The 20231-nt window shown below is 36.7% G+C and overlaps 2 protein-coding genes across 3 annotated transcripts in view; one reads left to right on the forward strand and one right to left on the reverse strand.

Moving 5' to 3' along the window:
* The window catches only part of DPH5 (diphthamide biosynthesis 5), a 49959-nt gene extending 32778 nt beyond the window's left edge, over nucleotides 1-17181 (forward strand). Inside the window, exon 8 of the mRNA XM_007977803.3 lies at nucleotides 1542-17181. Coding sequence (XP_007975994.2) covers nucleotides 1542-1765 — 224 coding nt within the window. The 3' untranslated portion in view covers nucleotides 1766-17181. The remainder of the gene's footprint in view (nucleotides 1-1541) is intronic.
* Nucleotides 10714-20231, reverse strand: part of SLC30A7 (solute carrier family 30 member 7) — an 84779-nt gene continuing 75261 nt past the window's right edge. The window contains exons 11-12 of one of the 2 annotated variants that reach the window (XM_007977801.3): nucleotides 17501-17593; nucleotides 10714-17180 (exon numbers count right to left, since the gene is read on the reverse strand). In XM_007977801.3, the coding sequence (XP_007975992.1) occupies nucleotides 17546-17593 (48 nt within the window). In that variant the 3' untranslated portion in view covers nucleotides 10714-17180; nucleotides 17501-17545. Of the gene's footprint in view, nucleotides 17594-20231 lie in introns of both variants that reach the window. The other variant, XM_007977800.3, reaches the window with a different exon arrangement.

Here is a 20231-nt window from a genome sequence, read left to right on the forward strand (position 1 = left end):
ACAGTGTGTGGTGTATAATAATAATGTTTATTGTCAGTAAATCTTTATGGGAGGTTCTCTCTTTTTTTTTTTTTTTTTTCGAGACAGGGTCTCACTTTGTCACCCAGGCTGGAGTGCAGAGGCGTGATCTCAGCTCACTGCAGCCTCCACCTCCTGGGCTCAAGTGATCCTCCCACCTTAGCTGGACTACAGGTGCATGCCACCATGCCTGGCTAATTTCTTTGTGTGTTTTTGGTAGAGACAGAGTTTCACCATATTGCCCAGGCTGTTCTCAAACTCCTTGGCTCAAGCAATCCTCCCACCTCGGCCTCCCAAAGCCTCCCAAAGTGTTGGGATTACAGGTGTGAACCACCGCGCCCGACCCACTGTGATTCTTTTTTTTTTTTTCTTGAGATGGGGTCTTGCTTTGTTGCCTAGGTTACAGTGCAGTGGTGCAATCATGGCTCACTGCAACCTCTGCCTCCCGGGCTCAAGTCGTCCTCCCACCTCAGCCACTTGAGTAGCCACTACAGCTGCATGCCACCACGCCTGGCTAATTTTTTTGTATTTTTAGTGGAGATGGGGTTTCACCATGTTGCCCAGCTGGTCTCGAACTCCTGAGCTCAAGTGATCCGCCCACCTCAGCCTCCCAACATGTTGGGATTACAAGTGTGAGTCACTGCGCCTGGTCAAGAGATTCTTGAGTGATTGTTGCTTATTTTATTCTCATTAGTAGGCCATGTTACAGTCGTGAAACAAATAGTCTGCAAGGCTGTTCTATATCCATAACTTTGTACAGAGGTTGCTTGCATTCCCGTTTGTCCTTGGATAAATCATTTGCCCCCTTTTGATCATTGTTCAATCAAGACCCCTTTCCCAACTAAACAATACAACCATTAAAGGGTCAGCTCTTTAGCAGTAGCACCAGGGTCAATAATACTAAAGCTCATTAAGGCTGGCTCTTTTGAACTTAAAGACATAAATCATGCCAAATGCTCATTATTTGTTAAGGAATCTATAATCTACTAGTCTCGTATCTACTATCTTAGCTCTCATTACCATGATTTAAAAGAGAGAGTATTACATTTTAAAAACAGAAAACTGAAGTTTATCACATTGGCAAGGGAGAAACTCAAATCTGTGAATTTATTTCATAATCTCATGGTTTCTTCAGTATAGCTAGGTCAATGTGAACATAAGTAAGTTATTAAAAACATAAGTGTGTAATAAACATTGTTTACTCAGAACTTATTTTAAAACAAATGCTATGCAGTTGTAGAGTATAAGTATAGCCTGTCAAGTCCTAAAAGCTTAATGTAAGTCTTTGGAACTCTGAAAAGGGTAAAGTTTGAAAGTACTCTTTTATAATATTAGGTAATACAAATGATTTAGAAAATCCCTTGGATGAATTAATGGATAACTGGTCCATAAGTGGCAAAAGAGATTTAAGATATTTGGGGCTTCTTGAAATGTACTTGTGGTACTGATGTTTGTTTGACTGTTGGACAGGATGATGCATTTGCTGAATTGAATGACAGTATCTTTTTTTTTTTTTTTAATAGCAATCACCGAGGAGACACTTTGTGTTGGCTTAGCCAGGGTTGGAGCAGACGACCAGAAAATTGCAGCAGGCACTTTACAGCAAATGTGTACGGTGGACTTGGGAGAACCATTGCATTCCTTGATCATCACAGGAGGCAGCATACATCCAATGGAGATGGAGATGCTAAATCTCTTTTCCATACCAGAAAATAGCTCAGAATCTCAAAGCATGGATGGACTTTGAACATAGATATTTACTATTGTCTGATTTAAATTTCAACCATATATGGATTGATATGGTTTGGCTGTATCCCTACCCAAGTCGCATCTTGAATTTTAATCCTCATAATCCCCAGGTGTTGTGGAAGGTAATTGAATCATGGGGGGTGGTTACCCCCATGCTAGTCTCATGATAGTGACTTCTCATGAGATCTGATGGTTTTGTAAGCGTCTGGCATTTCCCCTACTGGCTCTCATTCTCACTCTTGCCACTCTGTGAAGAGGTGCCTTTCACCATGATTGTAAGTTTCCTGAGGCCTTCCCAGCCACGTGGAACTGTGAGTCAGTTAAACCTCTTTTACAATTACCCAGTCTCGGGTGTTTCTTTAGCAGTGTGAGAATGGACTAATACATGGATGCATGCACATTTGTGTAACAAACAGGTCTTTTGGCTTATCTAGCAAGTATAAAACAAGCGACCAAAAAGAAGTTGACTCAACAATGCTTGGTTTCCTGTGGCAGTGAGTTTTTTCCCTATGATATCATCAGTTGTTGCTGCTATTTTGGCAACTTTTCAGGATGTACACACATAGAGCAGACCAGGCTGGAAAGCTTGTGGATAGATATCCACTGACAGAATCATTTAAGAGCAGTTTTTATTTATGAAACCAATTTATACAAGATGGTTGTTAACAGAATATAACTTAGAGGTAACTGGAATTTGAATCACTTGAATCTCAGTTTAAAGGGTAGAAGTTATGAGTGCCAAGAAAAGCAAATAAGAGATTAGTAAACATTCACAAAATATGTTTATAATTTTCTTCTTTTTAAAAAAGTTAGCTGTCCTGACTGCATGAGTTGTCCTGACAGCAGCTGGTATTACTGTATATAAACAAAGGTAGAAAGAGTACATTTCCATCCAGCAGTCTGACTTAAAGCTCAGCTGAGCACATGCCACAAAATGGCATTCTTCTCAGTTCACTGTCTTGGTTAGCTGACATCCTAATTATGTGGCTCATATTCTGCTGTATTTTGGAGGTCATGTAATTGTTTAATTATAAATGTTCAGCCAGTCTTGTACAGTTGCTGTTTGGTTTTAAATAGCATCTTTCACATCCAAGCAGACAAATGGAAAACTCGCTGACTACAAAATAAAATTTGTAAAAATGTAAGTTTGAAGGCAACAATGGATTAGTCAAGATATGCCATATCACTTAACTCAGTTAATACGCCATTGTATATGTGCGAGTAGTCACACATCTTACTAGTTTTAAATAACACTCCATTTATGACCACAGGTCATTCTATTTCATGACCAAAGAGTTTTATATTTTTTGTCAATTCTGAATAGAAATAGCTTTCTTAATATGCTAGTTCACTTGGTTCAACTCTAAGTATTTCCATGGCCTAACCAATTTTTCTGAGCCCTTAATAAATCCATTGGAAGTTGAACAAAGATTTCCCTACTCCCTGGGTTCATCAATTAGCTAAAGATTATTCGACTTATTTTACTTCGAGATAAAATATATTTACATATATATGTGAAACATCTCTTTTTTTCTTTCTTTGTGAGACAGAGTCTCATTCTGTAGCCCAGGCTGGAGTGCAGTGGTGCAATCTTGGCTCACTGCAACCTCTGTCTCCCAGGCTCAAGCGATTATCCTGCCTCAGCCTCCCGAGTAGCTGGGATTACAGTCATGCGGCACCATGCCTGGCTTTTTTTTTTTTTTTTCTATTTTTAGTAGAGATAGGGTTTCGCCATGTTGGCCAGGCTGGTCTTGAACTCCTGACCTCAAGTGATCCACCCGCCTCAGCCTTCCAAAGTGCTGGGATTACAGGCATGAGCCACCATGCCTGGTGTCATTTTCAATCTGTTAGACACAGAAGCGGAGAGAGCCAAGTACATTTAAATACCAGTTGTATATTATTTTGTTCTCATATGTTAAACTAAACATTTAAGAACTATAAAATGAAGAACTTCTGGTTTTAGTAATGGTGTTATAGCTTGTAATGTCCAAACCCTCCCAATTATAAACTGTGGACAAAATATAATAAACAATGGTCTAAAAACTCTAGGGAGTCACTGAAACCAGCTGTGAACTATATATGATTTTTTCCCCTTAGGTCATTCCCAGACTGTGTGGTAAGGCATGGCTAGAACTCAAGAGAAAGTTGCGGTCTTACTGGCTTGAGGTGTTAGGATGGAATTAAGGGCTGCTAGAAGGACTGAAAATTAAAGCAGCAGATCCTAGAAATGAAGGTGTCAGAAATGGAGGAGGCTTCCTGTCTGCATATGATCTCTCCTTGAATCCTTAGCTAACTCTCGAACCGTGCAGGCCCCAGGAAGACTCCATGGACCTTGGTGAAAAGCCACAGTTGGAAGGCTCAAGAAGCTGAACAGAGATGGCTGTTTTCTTTTGCAACAGAAGACAGAGTTTCAAGTTTGAATTCTGACAAGTTAGAAGGGCTTGATAGAACTTTGAGCTTCCCAAACCCCCAGAATGGCCATGTATTAATAAAGGCTGTGCACAAGACTAAAGATTTATGCTAAAACTAAGGATAAAACCTTTAACATAATGTAAAATCAAGGTGATTAGCCAATAATTTAAATGAGATCAAAGCTTAGCACTCTTCAGAGTATAATAAAATGAATCTGCATAACATATAAACAATGACCTGAATACAATAAAATGCTATAGGGTATCCAAAGAAATAAGGAAATACGGCTTACAGCTTATAGTTTTAAAAAAAGAGCAGATAATAGAAAAAAAAAAAAATCCTAACATAAACTAGGTGATAGTGGAATTAGCAGACAAGGTTATTTTTAAAGCAGTTTTTAGAACTATGTTCATGGAAGAAAAGGCAGTGTGATGCCGGGCGCGGTGGCTCAAGCCTGTAATCCCAGCACTTTGGGAGGCTGAGACGGGCAGATCACTAGGTCAGGAGATCGAGACCATCCTGGCTAACACGGTGAAACCCCGTCTCTACTAAAAAATACAAAAAAAAAAAACTAGCCGGGCGAGGTGGCAGGCGCCTGTGGTCCCAGCTACTCCGGAGGCTGAGGCAGGAGAATGGCGTAAACCCAGGAGGCAGAGCTTGCAGTGAGCTGAGATCCGGCCACTGCACTCCAGCCTGGGCGACAGAGCCAGACTCCGTCTCAAGAAAAACAAAAAAGAAAAGAAAAGGTAGTGTGGTTGTAATGAATGCATATAAGTATATATCTCACCCCAAAAGTGGAAACATTAAAAAAAAAAAAAGGTCGGGTTTAACTGGAGAATACAGATGATACATGAAAGAAATTGTCCAATCTGAGGAAGAGAGAAGAAAAGATTAGAAGGAAAACAGCACAGAGCCTCAATGCCATTTGGGGAAATATCAAGCAATTTAACTTACATAACTGGATTTCTAGAAGAATAGAAGGAAAATAGGGCAGAAGAAAATATAAGTAACTTACAGGCCAGAATTACCCCAAATTCTGTCAAACCCAAAAAGCTGTCAACTCAACAGATCCAATAAACTGAGTGAACCCCAAGTGAAATAAAATAAAGAAAATCATACCTAACACAACAGGTAAAACTGATAAAAACCAAGGATAAAAGAAAAAAGCTACCAAGGGTATTAGTAGGGAACCTACCAAATTTTTATCTGAGATGAAACGTAACTAGGTTCCTCTGTTTGCTAAATCTGGCAATCCTGTTCTGTATGTAACTTAATCTCAATTTAATGAAATTGTAAAATGAACACTGCATTACTCAGCAGGGAAAGGATGAACAGTAGTGAAATCCCAGTGTTAGTTGAAATACCTGAAGGCTGCATACATTTATTTATTTAATAGTGTTTAGCTCTTTAATACTATAAAGTTCTTTAAAATTATCATGTAGTGAAACCCCATTCCATAATCCAGATACAGAACAGTTTCATCACCCACAAGATCTCCCACTCTCCCTTTATATTCATTCCTCTAGTTCATTTCTCTTTATTGTTAAGTAGTGTTCTCCTATATGGATAGACTACAGTTTGTTTATCCATTTTTATCCATTCACTATTTGAGAGACAACTGGTTTGTTTCCACTTTCTAGCGATTATGTATAAAGTTGTTAAAACATTAACATAACAGGTTTTTGCCTGATATCCGGAGGGAATGCTGGATCACATGATTAAGTGTGCACCTAATTTTATAAGAAACTGCCAAAATGATTTCCAAAGTGCTTGTACATTTTGCATTCTCGCCAGCATTGTATTATCTTTGCCAGCACTTCATATTGGCAGTATTTTGAACTATCCCGATAGGTGTGTAGTGGTGTCTTTTTTTTTTTTTTTTTTTTTGAGACAGAGTTTTGCTTTTGTTGCCCAGGCAGGAGTGCAATGGCATGATTTCGGCTCACCAGAACCTCTGCCTCCTGGGTTCAAGCTATTCTCATGCCTCAGCCTCCCAAGTAGCTGGGATTACAGGCACGTGCCACCACGCCCAGCTAATTTTGTATTTTTAGTAGAGACAGGGTTTCTCCGTGTTGGTCAGTCCGGTCCCGAACTCCCGACCTCAGGTGATTTGCCTGCCTCGGCCTCCCAAATTGCTGGGATTACAGGTGTGAGCCACTGTGCCCGGCCGCAGTGGTGTCTTTGTTGTGGTTTTAATTTGTATTTCCCAATTCCTAATGATGTGGATCATCTTTTCGTGTGCTTATTCACCATTCTTATATCCTATTTGATGAAGCATCTCTTCATGTCTTTTGCCTACTTTTAAATTGGATGGTTTCCATATGGTTAAATTTTGAGTGTTTGATACATATTCTGGATAAAAGCTTTTGTGAGATACATGACTTGCAAATATTTTCTCCCCATCTGTAGCTTGTCCTTTCATTCCCTTAACCATTTTTGATAAAGCAAACGTTTTAAATTTTGATTAAATCCAGTTTGTGTTTTCTTATATGGATTATGCTTCTGTTGCCATGTCTAAGATCCCATCACCAAATTCAACAGACTCAATATTTGTATGAAGTGAGTTTTAGATTCACACTCATTTTTTTTTTTTTTTTTTGTGGCATGTAGATGTTTAGTTACAACATCTTGATAAGAAGACTATTCTTCCATTGAATTGTTTCTGCACCATTGTAAAAATCATTAAGCCATATTTATGTAGGTCTCTTTCTGAACTCTTGCTGTTCTATTGATCTGTGTGTCTCTCCCTTCTGTGATACTATGCTGTCTTAATTACTTTAGCTTTATGGTAAATCTTAAAAACAGGTGGTGTGGTTCCTTTAACATTCTTTTTTCAAAGTAGTTTTAGCTATTCTAGTTCCTTTGCCTTTCCATATAAATGTTAGAATGAGCTTGTTGACATATACAAAAGAGCTTGTGAGATTTTGATTGGAATTGTTTGAGATGGTGTGGACATTTTGGGGTTTATTCTGTTTTGGGTTTGCCCAACTTCTTGACTCTAGGTGTACGTCACCAAACTTGGGAAGTTTACAGCCATTATTTCTTCAGATCTTCCTTCAGCACTATATACTTTATCCTGTCTTTGAGAAATTCCGATAAATATAAATGTTAGACATTTCTTACTGTCCCACGGGTTCCTGAGCTCTGTTCATTGTTGTTATTGCAGTCTGTTTTCTCTGTTGCCCAGAGCTGATAATTTTTATCTATCTATGAATTCACTGACTCTTTTCTGTCTTCTCCATTCTGCCGTTGAGTCCATTCTGTATGTTTTTAAAATTTTGGTTACTGTTCTAAAATTTCCATTTGGTTATTTTTGTATCTTCTGTTTTTTATTTTAACATTTGTTGCAAGATTATTTGTGATTTCTTTGTCACGTATTTTTCTGTAGGTGTCTGAGCATTTCATATAGCATTTTTGTATTGCTTGTTTGAGCATTTTAAATATCTACTTTAAGGTCTTTGTTAGCTAATTCTAAGATTGATATCTCAGTTTTAGCATCTATTGATTTTCTGTAAGTTGAAATTTTTGCAGCACTTTGTCAAGTAATTTTGGATTATAGCTTGGCATTTTGAATATTACCTTGTGAGTTGCTGGGTCTTGTTCAGATTTAATGGAGAATATCAATCTTTTTGTTTTAGCAGGCAACCAACCTGTTAGGTTCGGGATACAATTATCAGATTGCTCTTTATGGGCTACAGTTCCAGTGTAAGTTCAGTTTTCAAAGACTGCAGTTCTCTTTGGATCTATTTCAAGTTTGTGGCATGCAGTTTGGGACTTACAAAGTAGTCTGTTGGATAGTTTAGTTCTCAAGATTCTCAAGGCTAAGTAGAACCAGATCCAAGCATTAGTGATTTGAAGATGATCCTTGGCGTTCATAAACAACTTTATGAGATTGCTTTCCTAGTTTCCTCCCACTCCATAATCTCTCCACTACTTCCTGGTTCCCTGGGCTCCCTTTCTTGGTTGGTCCTCTGGCCAGAAACTTGGGGATCTAGTTACTCTACTCTGTTGCTATTTCATACCTTCATGACTGGGCCTGCATTCTGACCCATGTGGAGGGGGTACAGAGAGAATAAAAGCAACAGGGTTGCTGTACCCTTTTAAAACCATAACTCGACCAAACAGAAATATTCCCCTCCCTCAAAGTTTTAGTTCCTGTGGGCTTCCATAACTGTTGGCCACCACCACAGGATTGCTTGGGGGGGAAGCTTTTGGAAGGCAGTGGGAAGTCTTCCCTCCAACTAATGTTAACAACAAATGTAGTAACTTTGCCTTCTTTTGAAGTCTGTAGAAACCGACATGACCTATGTACAAATTATTGCTCATGGGGAAAGTAGTATGATGCACATACGGGACAATAAACCCTGTAAAGCTGAACATTATGATCTAACCTATTGTCTAGGCTGGAAGACAGCAACGGCTCATCAGATGGACCTTACTTTATTTGTAATTTTACAAGTCAAAATGACATACTCAAAAGTCCAAGCCAAATGGCCAAGCCAAGCCTTAATTGCTATGAAAGTGCTCCTGCTTATATGTGAATCTGAACATCTTGTTTACTTAAAAAATACCACATTTAAAAAATGCCATTTGGTGGCTACGTTCAGGAAATACTTTTTATAATGTCTTTGTATTATTTTGTTTTATTCTTTAGTTTCGGCAGTTGCTCTCTCACAAAGAGTATTATTCACTTTAACAATTCATACAGAATCACTTTTCAAAGAGGAGTTAAACTTTATATTAAAAAGCAAAAATCATCCATTTTTTCAATAAATTGCCTTGCCTACACTGTGCCAGACTATGCATTTCTTACTGTTAACATTAGCAGATAAATTTGAATTGTGAATTTAAATGTTGGTAGCAGCATGTGCTAAGCCTGAATTTCATGGTAGATTTTTTTTTTTTTTTGCCTCAAAGTAGAACTGGATGACCTGATAATGTTTTAATGAACGAGAATCCAATTAAAATGCTGTTTCCTTTTTTTTTTTTTTTGGAAAGAATGGAAAAAAATAGTAAATTGCTATCATTCTGTCTACACCTATTGAACCAGTTTGCTCCTCTTTGTCTCTGCTGTTATTTTTGCTCTAGACTAATGAAAAGTTTGGTGCCATAATCAAGGGTTTGATTTAATAAGGAGGGAAAGAAATGCATTTAAGTTTCGAAAGTTGTTCAGAAGAGTTTACACTTGATAAGCATTAGAGAGCCACTCAAGATTCCTGAGCTAGAGGACTGCAAGTGGAAACTAGGAAAGCAAGACCAGTGTAACAGAGGGTGGCTTCTGTGGTTAGGAAAACCAAAACTCTACGTAACATTGGCCGGTGCAGTACTGTACCAAACAACTTCCTAACCCAGTGTATAAACAGAAGAGACTGCTCTGTAGGAGTGTTGACAGGCCACTGTAGAATTCGGCCAGAGGCTAATTCCAGAGGACATAGGCTAGGTAGGGAGTCTCAATCTAGCAGGTATGCAGAGGGGCCAGCCCCAGGCATTCAGGAAGCCAGGACAGGACAAATGTTTCAAAAGCGCCTGGACAAAAGTTGGATTCAACAAAAATTCCTTGTACTCTCTGCCAAAGCCAGAATTGTTTGGGTGGGGGCTGGAATGGAGGTGACTAGAGCTGGACAAGGAAAGTGATTCTTCTTGCAATCATCAGTGAAATCCTGGAATAGGGCAGTGGGAATGGAAAAGAATGTAAACAATTTCAAAGGAAGAAAGACATTTTATGATAAGGGATTCAGGAAATGGAGGGGATAAAGGCATTGCTCAGTTTTCTAAGAATTCTATGAAGAATTCCGACTAATTGGTAGTTGAGAATTGAATGGGAAAGATTTGTTTTCTTCAATTTTGAATGGGATATGCTGGTAGTTCTGCCATGAATGTGACAAGAAGCCACTGATGGCCTTGAAGCAACTTCTACAAGATAGGAGTGAAGCTATACTACTAGGAGCTATGGAAATGGTTAGAAAGGAGGTAGAAGCAGCAAATGTAGACCACATACAAGGAATCTGACAGCAGACATGCTGAGGATAAAGCCTTGAAGTACGGCAGAGATTGATAGTAAAGAAGCTGCTTTGGTAAGAAGACATTTGAGAAGGAAGGTGACATGAGTGGTGCCTGAGATATTGTGGAAGAAGTTATTTTAAAAAGGAATTGCTTCTAACTAGAGAAAAATTTGGAAGGATAATAGAGGCTCACATCAGATGCTTTGGCTTTCATGTCATATAAGACTAAGTCATCCATAGAAACTGAGATGAGAGAACAATTTGGGAGTGATGGAAATATCTGGAAGTAAATACTTTGAGACATGTTTATGAGGTCAAATGCTGACTAAGAGCCACAATGAGGCTGTTCACAATGTAGAGAAACTTCCAACCTCCTACCATCTCTTCTCTCCTAATGAGTTCTGCCGTTTCTTGGCTCTGAGAATCCTTCTTTGCCTTTCATTCCTTAAGTCCTCTAGAATCTATTCCAATACCTGTAAGATTCACAGTGTTCATTTCAGTTCATCAAACTGATTGACAGACACAATTCAGGTAGAGATTTTTAAACAGAAATTTTATTGAAAGAATTTTGATACAGTTCATGATTCTTTTTAAATACATATGAAGTTTAACAAAATATATACATGAATGAGTTCAAGTAGAAAATGTGAAATATACATTATAGATTTGTTGTATTGCACTTGGGCAAATCATAATTGCTCACTTCAGCATATTCAAACCAAATCACAACATAGTCTTTTAAAGTTGACATTATAAATTAGCCTTGTACTCAAACATTTTAAGAAATGTTTTGATGCCATAGTCTTCACCAAAAGAATCAAACCCAAATTCTAACTTGGCCATATGTTTAACCACCACTGAAGGCAGGGAGGTAAAGTGTTGTAGGGGTGTTTAAAATATACTAAGAAGGGATTTGGCAATTTTCCATTCACAGTATTTCCAATATAAAAGACTCATTCTGTTTATCAAACTCACAAAGTTGGGCGGAATATCACTTGGGAAAAAATTTCACTGAATTGCTATTAAGGGAAGCAATGAAGTTACTTGACAAACTATTGACAGGATGTCTAGTTCAAAATAGAATTTTCATTGAGGCTAACTGTAGCACAATATGTAATACATAAACAAAATTCAAACATTAAAATTCAAAATAAAAAAATTTTCCCTGCTAGTATAAAGTAGAAGTTCTATAATGGAAGTAACAATGAAAACAGATGAAAAATCAGTGAAGAAATAGAGGGAGGTGCTACTAAAATGTGTTTGAGGGGAAAAAGAGAAAGGTAAAAAATAATTCTGGGAATATTTAAATCAGTAATTGAATACATGTAGTGTTGTCTTTAAAGTACCTTCAAGAAAGACCTCTTTCATTTTGGATGGCAATACATCAGGATAAATGAAATATGTGAATATGGCAGTTTTCCATAAAAACAAAGGAGACTATGGAGACTGTCTGGTTCCTGACTTGGCCATACAAAATACAGAAAATTCAAGTGACCCAGGTTCCACAGTCCCAATTCTGTCAAATTCCGATCCAACAATTTGTAAAATGGGTAACATCTTTATACTTCCACTGTATATGAAAAAGAATGAGCAGCTCACAGGGCTACTTAAAAAAAATGGCCAAGGTGAATATATAGTCATTTATTTGTGCAAAAATGCCAAAGAAATGCTGAGATGTCTTCTGTAAAAAACAGCAAATTATTGGTTTTACCTATCCCTAACTCTTACTTTTGACACAACTATCTAAAATGTTCACTAGTTAACCATTTACTGAGCATGTAAATCCATGAGGATAAAAGAATGCATAAGAGAAAGATATTCTTTATTACAAGCTTTCCAACATCATGATCACAATTACAAATAATTTTCAAGGCTGTTGTAAGAAGTCAACATTAAATGTTAAGTTTAAGCATAGATTACTACTATTTATGCAACATATTTCTTGGTTTTGAAAGGTGTGCATAAAATGTAATGTAAATCAAATATACTTATCCCTCTCCTGCAGTACAAAATTACTTGTACTTTTGGGGAAGATAATTCCCTAATAAACTAAATTAAGGTCTCTCAGGTAGAAGTTCAGTTTCTCTCTTCATACGGCCACAGAGGGTACTATCTTTTGATTTAGTCCCTTAAGCAGCTTACTCTGCAATACCAACAAAACTCTATTTTTTAAATAGTCTTAAAAGTGCTTAAGGGAGTTCTGGTTCCTCTTTTTAGCCTGCACAGTTTAAGATCAATGGTAAAGGTAGGAAATAAGCATAAGGGCACTGGAAGAAGGAATGAGTCTGAATAATGTATAATGACTGTTCCCCCATACCAATTTTGTCATGGTGATTGTTCACTAATTTTACAGGAGAGTCTAATGAGATCTGCTACAACTTCTTGGATCTTTGAAGCACTGCTGAATGACATACACAAAGCAGAGCAGATGTCAGCACCTGATTAATCAGTGCTCTACTACTGGCTATATTCCCCAGGCAGGTCACTTAAATTATCTCCAAACAGTTTCCTCATCTGTAAAAAGGATACAAATCCTTTCCTCACAGAGAAGTTATGAGAATTAGAGGAGATTTGAAAATGCTCTGTCAATCATAAAATCATGCAAAATTATTCCTTTGTAGAAATTTGAGGCTTAAATGTAATAACATGAAGGCCACACTAAGCATCTGGCACATAAATACTTACTAACCTTGCCTTCTGTGTAATCTGCAGTTAGGAAATATAAACCAAAGACACCCTAGTCAGACTCACATCCATTTGGCTTTAAATAGAACTGTCCTCCTCTGCTCCTTTTTTTTTTTTTTTTTTGGATTCATAATCTTTCATTGTATCTGAGGCTATCTTGAGTCTCTGGTTGAGATCTGGGTCACTAAGGCTTCTGGGGGATCATGTCTTCAACAAGCCTTCCAATGAATGTCCAAACAAAATATAATTTCCTTTTATTTATTTATTTTTTTTACCAAAGTTCTTATGAATTGGAAAATAATTTGTTTCAAAGATGGTGATGAAAGGAAAAAAAAAATTTAACTTTCCAAAGGTAATGCTTTTATGAAGAGTTAGAATTTAGTATTTGGAATTCTGGTTAAGACTTCAACATTTTACCTTACTTAAAAGATTTGTTTTATGCAACATTTAATGCCCAGTTTTGCATGGCTCTAAAAATCTTTAAAATGCAAAAGCTTTTCCAGTGACTGGAAGCCAACATGACAAGACTGAAATGGAATGACCTGTGAATTAGCCTGGTTTATAAAAAAATACCAGTTCAGAGAACATAAACAAAATAAAGAAACTAAGCAATCCTTACAATGGATTTAGCCTTGGGCAATTAACAGAAAAATTCACTCATAAAAGGATCCATTTTACAGATATCATTTTTTAAAATGTCAGGAACTGGCTTTATAAGAGTAAAAAAGTTAAAATTAATTACAACATCTTCCATAAAGAATATTATGGAAATAATTATATATGAAAAATGAGACAATAAAAGTCCATTTATAAAGTGCCTTAATGTACCAAAAAAAGGAGGTTAGATGTCCTTTATTTACAAATCATATTTAATCCCATTTACAGAAAGGCAAATATTACACTGGAGAGGCAGCATAATAGAGTATAAAGAACTCTATTCTGACTTTCAGTCAGAAGATCTGAATCTTTTTGGCTTTGCCACTAATTATCTCTGTGACTTTGAGCAAATGAGAGCTTTTCTGGGCTTCGGTTTTCTCATCTGTAAAATGAGAGGTAGAACTAGACTGCTTCTAAGGCCAGTCCTTGCTTAGATGTAAAATTCTATGTTAAGCAATGTAAATATGGTTCTTAAATTTTGGCATTACATAACAGGGTTCTACCATATTAATAATCTCTGTAAAAACTGATTATTCCATAGTAGGTAGGTAAAAACATTATAGAACTGTGATCAAATACATTTTGAGTTCATGATTTGGCTGCTGTACAAAGGTGCAAAAAAGTCATAGCATTTTGGTTACTGATATACGTGTAGGTTTTCAGGAATGCTGACAAATTCCAAATATAAGGGAAATGACAGCACAAGAACACTGACCTACAGATAAACTAGATACTGTCCTTCACAAAGACGCATGGGGAGTTAGCAAACTGAGGAAGCTGTGGATATGTTAAGCCCTTCATCTTGAGGAATATAATCTGTGTTTAAAAAACCAAAGCTCGTGGCTGAGCACGGTGGCTCATGCCTGTAATCTCAGCATTTTGGGAGGCCGAGGCAGGAGGATGACCTGAGGTCACGAGTTTAAGACCAGCCTGGCCAACATGGTAAAACCCTGTCTCTGCTAAAAATACAAAAATTAGCCAGGTATGGTGGTGGGTGCCTGTAATCCCAGTTACTCAGGGGGCTGAGACAGGAGAATCGCTTGAACCCGGGAGGCGGAAGTTGCAGTGAGCTGAGATTGCGCCAATGCACTCCAGCCTGGGCAACAAGAGTGAAATTCTATCTAAAACAAACAAACAAACAAACAAAAACCCAAAAAACCAAAGCTAGTATAGCTATATTTCTGTTTGGGAAGGTTTACCAGGCAAGGTAAACTGTCCCCGAGCAATATAAACTTGTTGTCCAGAGAATATTTTGAATTTTAAAAATATTGGCTAAGTTATATTCAGATACGGGGTTTTTGTGTGTTTTTGTTTTTTTTTTTTTTTGTAAGAGTTAGCCCAATATCAGGGACATTGTAAATTAATTTTATAACAATAATCAGGTAGTATTTCTCACTGGAATTATCAACTTTAGTAATACACATGTGCCAAGAACACTAATAAGACAAAATATTTCCTAAGAGTGACAAAAAAAGTTGCTTTTTCTCACTAATTTTTTACTGCTGCACACATAGGTATACTGGCATTTAATTAAAGCATAAATGTTAATGCTGACTTGCTAACTGATATGAGCTGGCAATATCATGTAACAAATGCAAATTCACATCAGTCTAACACTATATAAACATACTCATGCATTTGTGTACTGATAGTACAAATAAAATGATTCATATTTTGACAAAAACTAAACTTGGAATGGAGAGCTCTGTGAAAGGCAGACTTGGGTCTTCAAATATCTCCATATGTGAAATATCAGTAGTTATACATACTCAGTTTTTAAAGGCACACATCCAAAATCTCCCTTCATCTAGATCTGTCATTTTCTCTATCTAATATGCCAAAACCCACAAAATATCCCAGAGTTCTCTCAGACTTGGTGGTAGTTGCAAACTTCTAAATGACTACTTATATTTGTAGAAAAACCAGTACCATTATCAGGACACTTCCTTTTGAACTTTCCCTCTTAAAAGACCTCAACAGTTGTTTTAAGCAGATACTACTGCAGTAAATCATAGCTTTCAAACCACCTGGCAGTAAGCAAACATGTTTAGAAAATACTACTTTGCCTGCAGAAAAGAGACTATTGATAGACTTCATGGCAATCTGCAGCAGTTTAGAAAAGAATGAAGAAAGTGGTCTAGTTCTCCTAACAGAGAGTAGTTTATAGATGTAGGTCAGAAATACGGGAAAGCACACTCTGAAACTTAGAATCAACAGGGATTTCTGCTTATTGATCTACATTCTTAATCATCATTTCCATCCTGCAGGGGTTTTTCTCCCACATTTACAATTTTTTTAAAGTTAAAAGTGAATATGTACGGTAAAATGAAATATGATGGGAAAATCAGATTATCTATTCATAAAACACAGAGAATACTTAAGTAGAGTGTTCAAGCACTTATCTCAAATTGCAATTTTATTTTTCAGATATATAAGAACCTAGAAAATCAACTTAGTACTAACTTCCTAGATGCCTGTGTTAGGAAAAGTTCTACATCACCACATTTCCTCTGTACCTTTAATAATTCAAACTCAATAAAATGCTACTTTAGGATTCCTGAAAGCAATTGTATTTGTGCAAAGCCTAAACAGGAAAACAAAGTGGATGACTTGGCATTTGAAGAATGAAAAAGCCAAACGGCACTGTCACAATCATTTCTGCCTTCAGTCTCCAATGCCTTTTTCTTTAATTATAAAATCCATAGAAATGGCAAGGAAAGATACAGGGAAGTTTATCACAGATACAGTAGCTTTTACAGAAATTTGAAATTCAGCAGATGTTTTAAGTCAAAACTTTCTGTGTGACAGATGAATTTGCAAAGTTTTGAAAACACAGTCCATGAAGTAATTTAAAATGTCATAATTAAATTTGTTTTAAAAAGCAAATTAAGAGCTTTTATTTTCTGATAAGATAAAACAATCAAAGAAAAATGTTCATATATCCAAACCTATGCTGGAAGTACACAAAAAGACAATTTGTATACATTACTGGCAATAGTCTTGCTTTGTATAGATTACAGAATATCCATAAAAAAAAAAAAAAAAAAATAGCCGGGCATGGTGGCTCACGCCTGTAATCGCAGCACTTTGGGAGGCTGAGGCAGGCAGATCGCAAGGTCAAGAGATTGAGACTATCCTGGCCAACACGGTGAAACTTCGTCTCTACTAAAAATACAAAAATTATCTGGGTGTGGTGGCACACGTCCATAGTCCCAGCTACTCAGGAGGCTGAGGCAGGAGAATAGCTTAAACCCGGGAGGTGGAGGTTACAGTGAGCTGAGATCACGCCACTGCACTCCAGCCTGGCGACAGAGCGAGATTCCATCTCAAAAAATAAAAAATAAAAATAAACCATATATGACTTTTGATGGTACATTTCTATGCTGGCAAATACATTTTCGGATACAAAGGCACTTTGAAAACCCAATATGGTTTGGTTCATAAGTTTGCAAGGTACAAACAATTTTACAAACATGATTATACTGAAGAACGTCAACAATTGTGACATTACTTATAGAACAGATTTCCAATTTCTTTCTTTTTTTTTTAAAAAAAAAAAGTAATACTGGTTTTGTGGGAATGAAAGCAGTGGTTTCCAGCAGCTTCAGTGAAGACATTCCAGAAGACTGGAGGCCCACAATCTGAAATTCTTACTGGCTGGGATGAGAGGATGATGGTGTGGGCATTCAACATGAAAACAAACAAACAAACAAAAACCAAAAACAAAAAAAGAAAGAAAAAAGGACAAATCAACACCCTAAACCAAAAACCTCAGAAGTCAAAAAGATTTGGAGGAAAGAGCACAAAAGAAAAGACCAAAAGTCCAGGAGATATCCTCTTAAATCTGATCGCTTAGCTGTGAACTCCCCACAGAGTGTAAATGGCTGACTCTACCCCGTTTACTTAGTGCTCGGGAGTTGTAGTGATAATTTCTCTCTTTTGAAAAGCTGGGTACAATGTTTTGGATCGTACAGTACCAGAAAAATTTGGTCCATAAAAGGTGCATAATTTCTCTCCATTCACTACATGGCTGCAAAGTCAATCTGTACATAGAGCTGCCTCACTCCAGCCTGAAAAGTAAAAAAAAAAAAAAAAGTTAGAAAATCAAACAAGCTAATAACACCCTACACATTTCAGGAAAGTAATTCTTTTCTTTTACAAATCTCGCTTTGAAAAAAAAAAAAGAATTATTTCAGAAACAAATATATTCATAAGCTACAAAAAGAATCTCCATTTACCACTACAAAACAACAACAACAACAACAAAAGAGCCATGTTAACAGTCACACACCCTATCCAGATATCCAGGTGACACTTAGAAAAATGCAGTTCCCTTTCTACAATTACAGAGTAATTACAGAGTAACTGTAGAAAGGGAATTACAATTCCCTTGACTGGTTGGCTTGACTGGTTGGCTCCTAGCTGAAATTCATACATCAACCCTATCTAAATCCTCCTATGATAAATGATTAGTAAACAATCTAGCAAGTATAACTATCTATTGGAATTATTTTGCACTCCAAGTCCTCTCTTCTGTTTTGGATACGAACTTGCTACTCAAGGATACTGCTCTCTAAATTCTCCCCAATATCTTCTGTATTATCAATTTACTCCCTCTCAACTGGATCACTTCTATTAGCATACAAACACACTGTAGCTGTTTCTAGCTTTGAAAAAACCTCATGAGAAATTATCTTTTGGGTACAATGTACACTATTCAGGTGACAGTTGCACTAAAAGCCCAAACTTCACTATTATGCATATATCCTAGTAACAAAACTGCACCTGTACCCCCTAAAGCTATTTAAAACAAAAACAAAAACAAAACAAAACAAAAAAAGAACCCTTTACTTAGCCCTACATCTCCTTTTGGGCTCCCAATCTCCACTCTTCTTTACAGAAAAAGCCTCAAAAGAGTTACCCATATTTGCTGTCTACAATCCTTTTTCTCACTTCTCTCTTGAACTCATTTCAACCAATCTTTTGCTTCCCAACACTTCCCCAGAACTGTTTGTCCAGGTCACGTCCACATTGCTCACATTAATACCAATTCTCAGGCCTCTTCCTACTTCACCTATCAGTGAGAATACAGATGGTCACTCCCGCCTACTAAACATATATATATGTATATTTTCCCTTTTGGCTTCCAGAGAATATTCACTGCCTGCCCTTTTACCTCACTTATCAGTCTTTCTCAGTCTCCTTTGCTAGTTCTTCCTTCTCTCTGAAAACTGAAATCCCCAAAGGCTAAAGAAAAAAATAAAGCTTGGTACAAGAGCTAGTAAATACCTCAGCACTCACTCCCAATACACTTACCACCTTGTGATGTATTATACAACTTATTCAAGGTGTTTATTGTTTATTGACCTCTCACTATAATATAATCTCTCCGAGATAAAGGATTTGGTCTTCTTTTTTACATTGCTGACTCCTAGTACCTCAAGTGGGAGCCAGCACACAGTAAGTGATCAATAAGTATTTGTTGAATTAACTGAAATTCCACTAATTTCCTTCTTTCAACTCCAAATGATCTATTTTTAATTAAAGGAACCCGTCAGTCACAATAAGCCCTTTTTTCTCAGTACCACAGAAAAAAAGGTAAATTGGAATATTTAATGGGAAAAAACCAGAGTGGGGAAAAGATCTATTAGCATTACCTTCTCTCAGTAATTTCTGGACTCCTCAAAGCACTGTTTTCTAGCTTGACTTTTTTTCTAGAATTCAGGTAGGAGGGCTCTGTACAATACTAAGTGCTTGAAAGGATTCAGGAACTACTTGAATGGATAAAAGGCTTGACAGGCTCTAGAAGCTTGCCAGCAAAAGAAACATATTTTAATTTTGCTGGTGCTTCTCCTTGTTTTTTCTTTTTCTTTTTTTTTAAATAAAAGGCCTTCCTGTGGAAAGGTAAAGTTGTTACTCAAATTTAAGAAAAATATATTTAATAGTATCTGCTCGTCAGTTAAGATGATGTGGCAGAAAAAAGACAGAATTTAGTATCTGTATGTTCTTGAGTTACAAATTAAAATCAAACTTCATTTTTTCTCATTTTAAAAGCGTTGATAAACACCAACCCTACTAATCTCACACAATTGTTACGTATTCATCCAATATTTGACAGATATTCAATAAATCCTTGCTATATACCAGGCATTTATAAAAGGCTATTACAAATTATTATGATTGATTACAATTATATGATCTGACATTATCCAGATGACACCTGAAATGACTGTACTTAGAAACTCTTTAAAAATTCTTATGTATCAAACCATAAGAGGAAACAAATATTGTTCAAATAAATTATCTTAATTTATTTTATTTTTCAACAACATTGTTAGGTAAAGTAAAATGGGCAAAATAAGTTGGGCTCTTTTTATTGTCTCTGTCATTTTCCTTACTCCTAGCCCTAACACAGAGAATATGGTAATAAAAAATGAAGTAGCCCAAGGCAATCAAAAAGAAAGGAAAAACAAAGAGGCTAGATAAATTATCTTTGCATAATCATGAGTTAATTACTCAAGCTGATAACCTTCCCCTAAGGGCTTACAGCTTTCCACAAAAGCTCAGTCTAACAGGAAAAAAAAAAAAAAAAAAAGTCATTTTGCTTTATCCATCTGGCCTGATGAGGACAGCTTCAAGTTTTACAGATTCTCATTTTCCTCTTCCAGTTTCCTTCAAAGTAAAGAGAAAAGTGGAAGAATCCTATGG

Source organism: Chlorocebus sabaeus, chromosome 20 (assembly GCF_047675955.1).
Source record: "Chlorocebus sabaeus isolate Y175 chromosome 20, mChlSab1.0.hap1, whole genome shotgun sequence".
NCBI classification, from domain to species: Eukaryota; Metazoa; Chordata; class Mammalia; order Primates; family Cercopithecidae; genus Chlorocebus; species Chlorocebus sabaeus.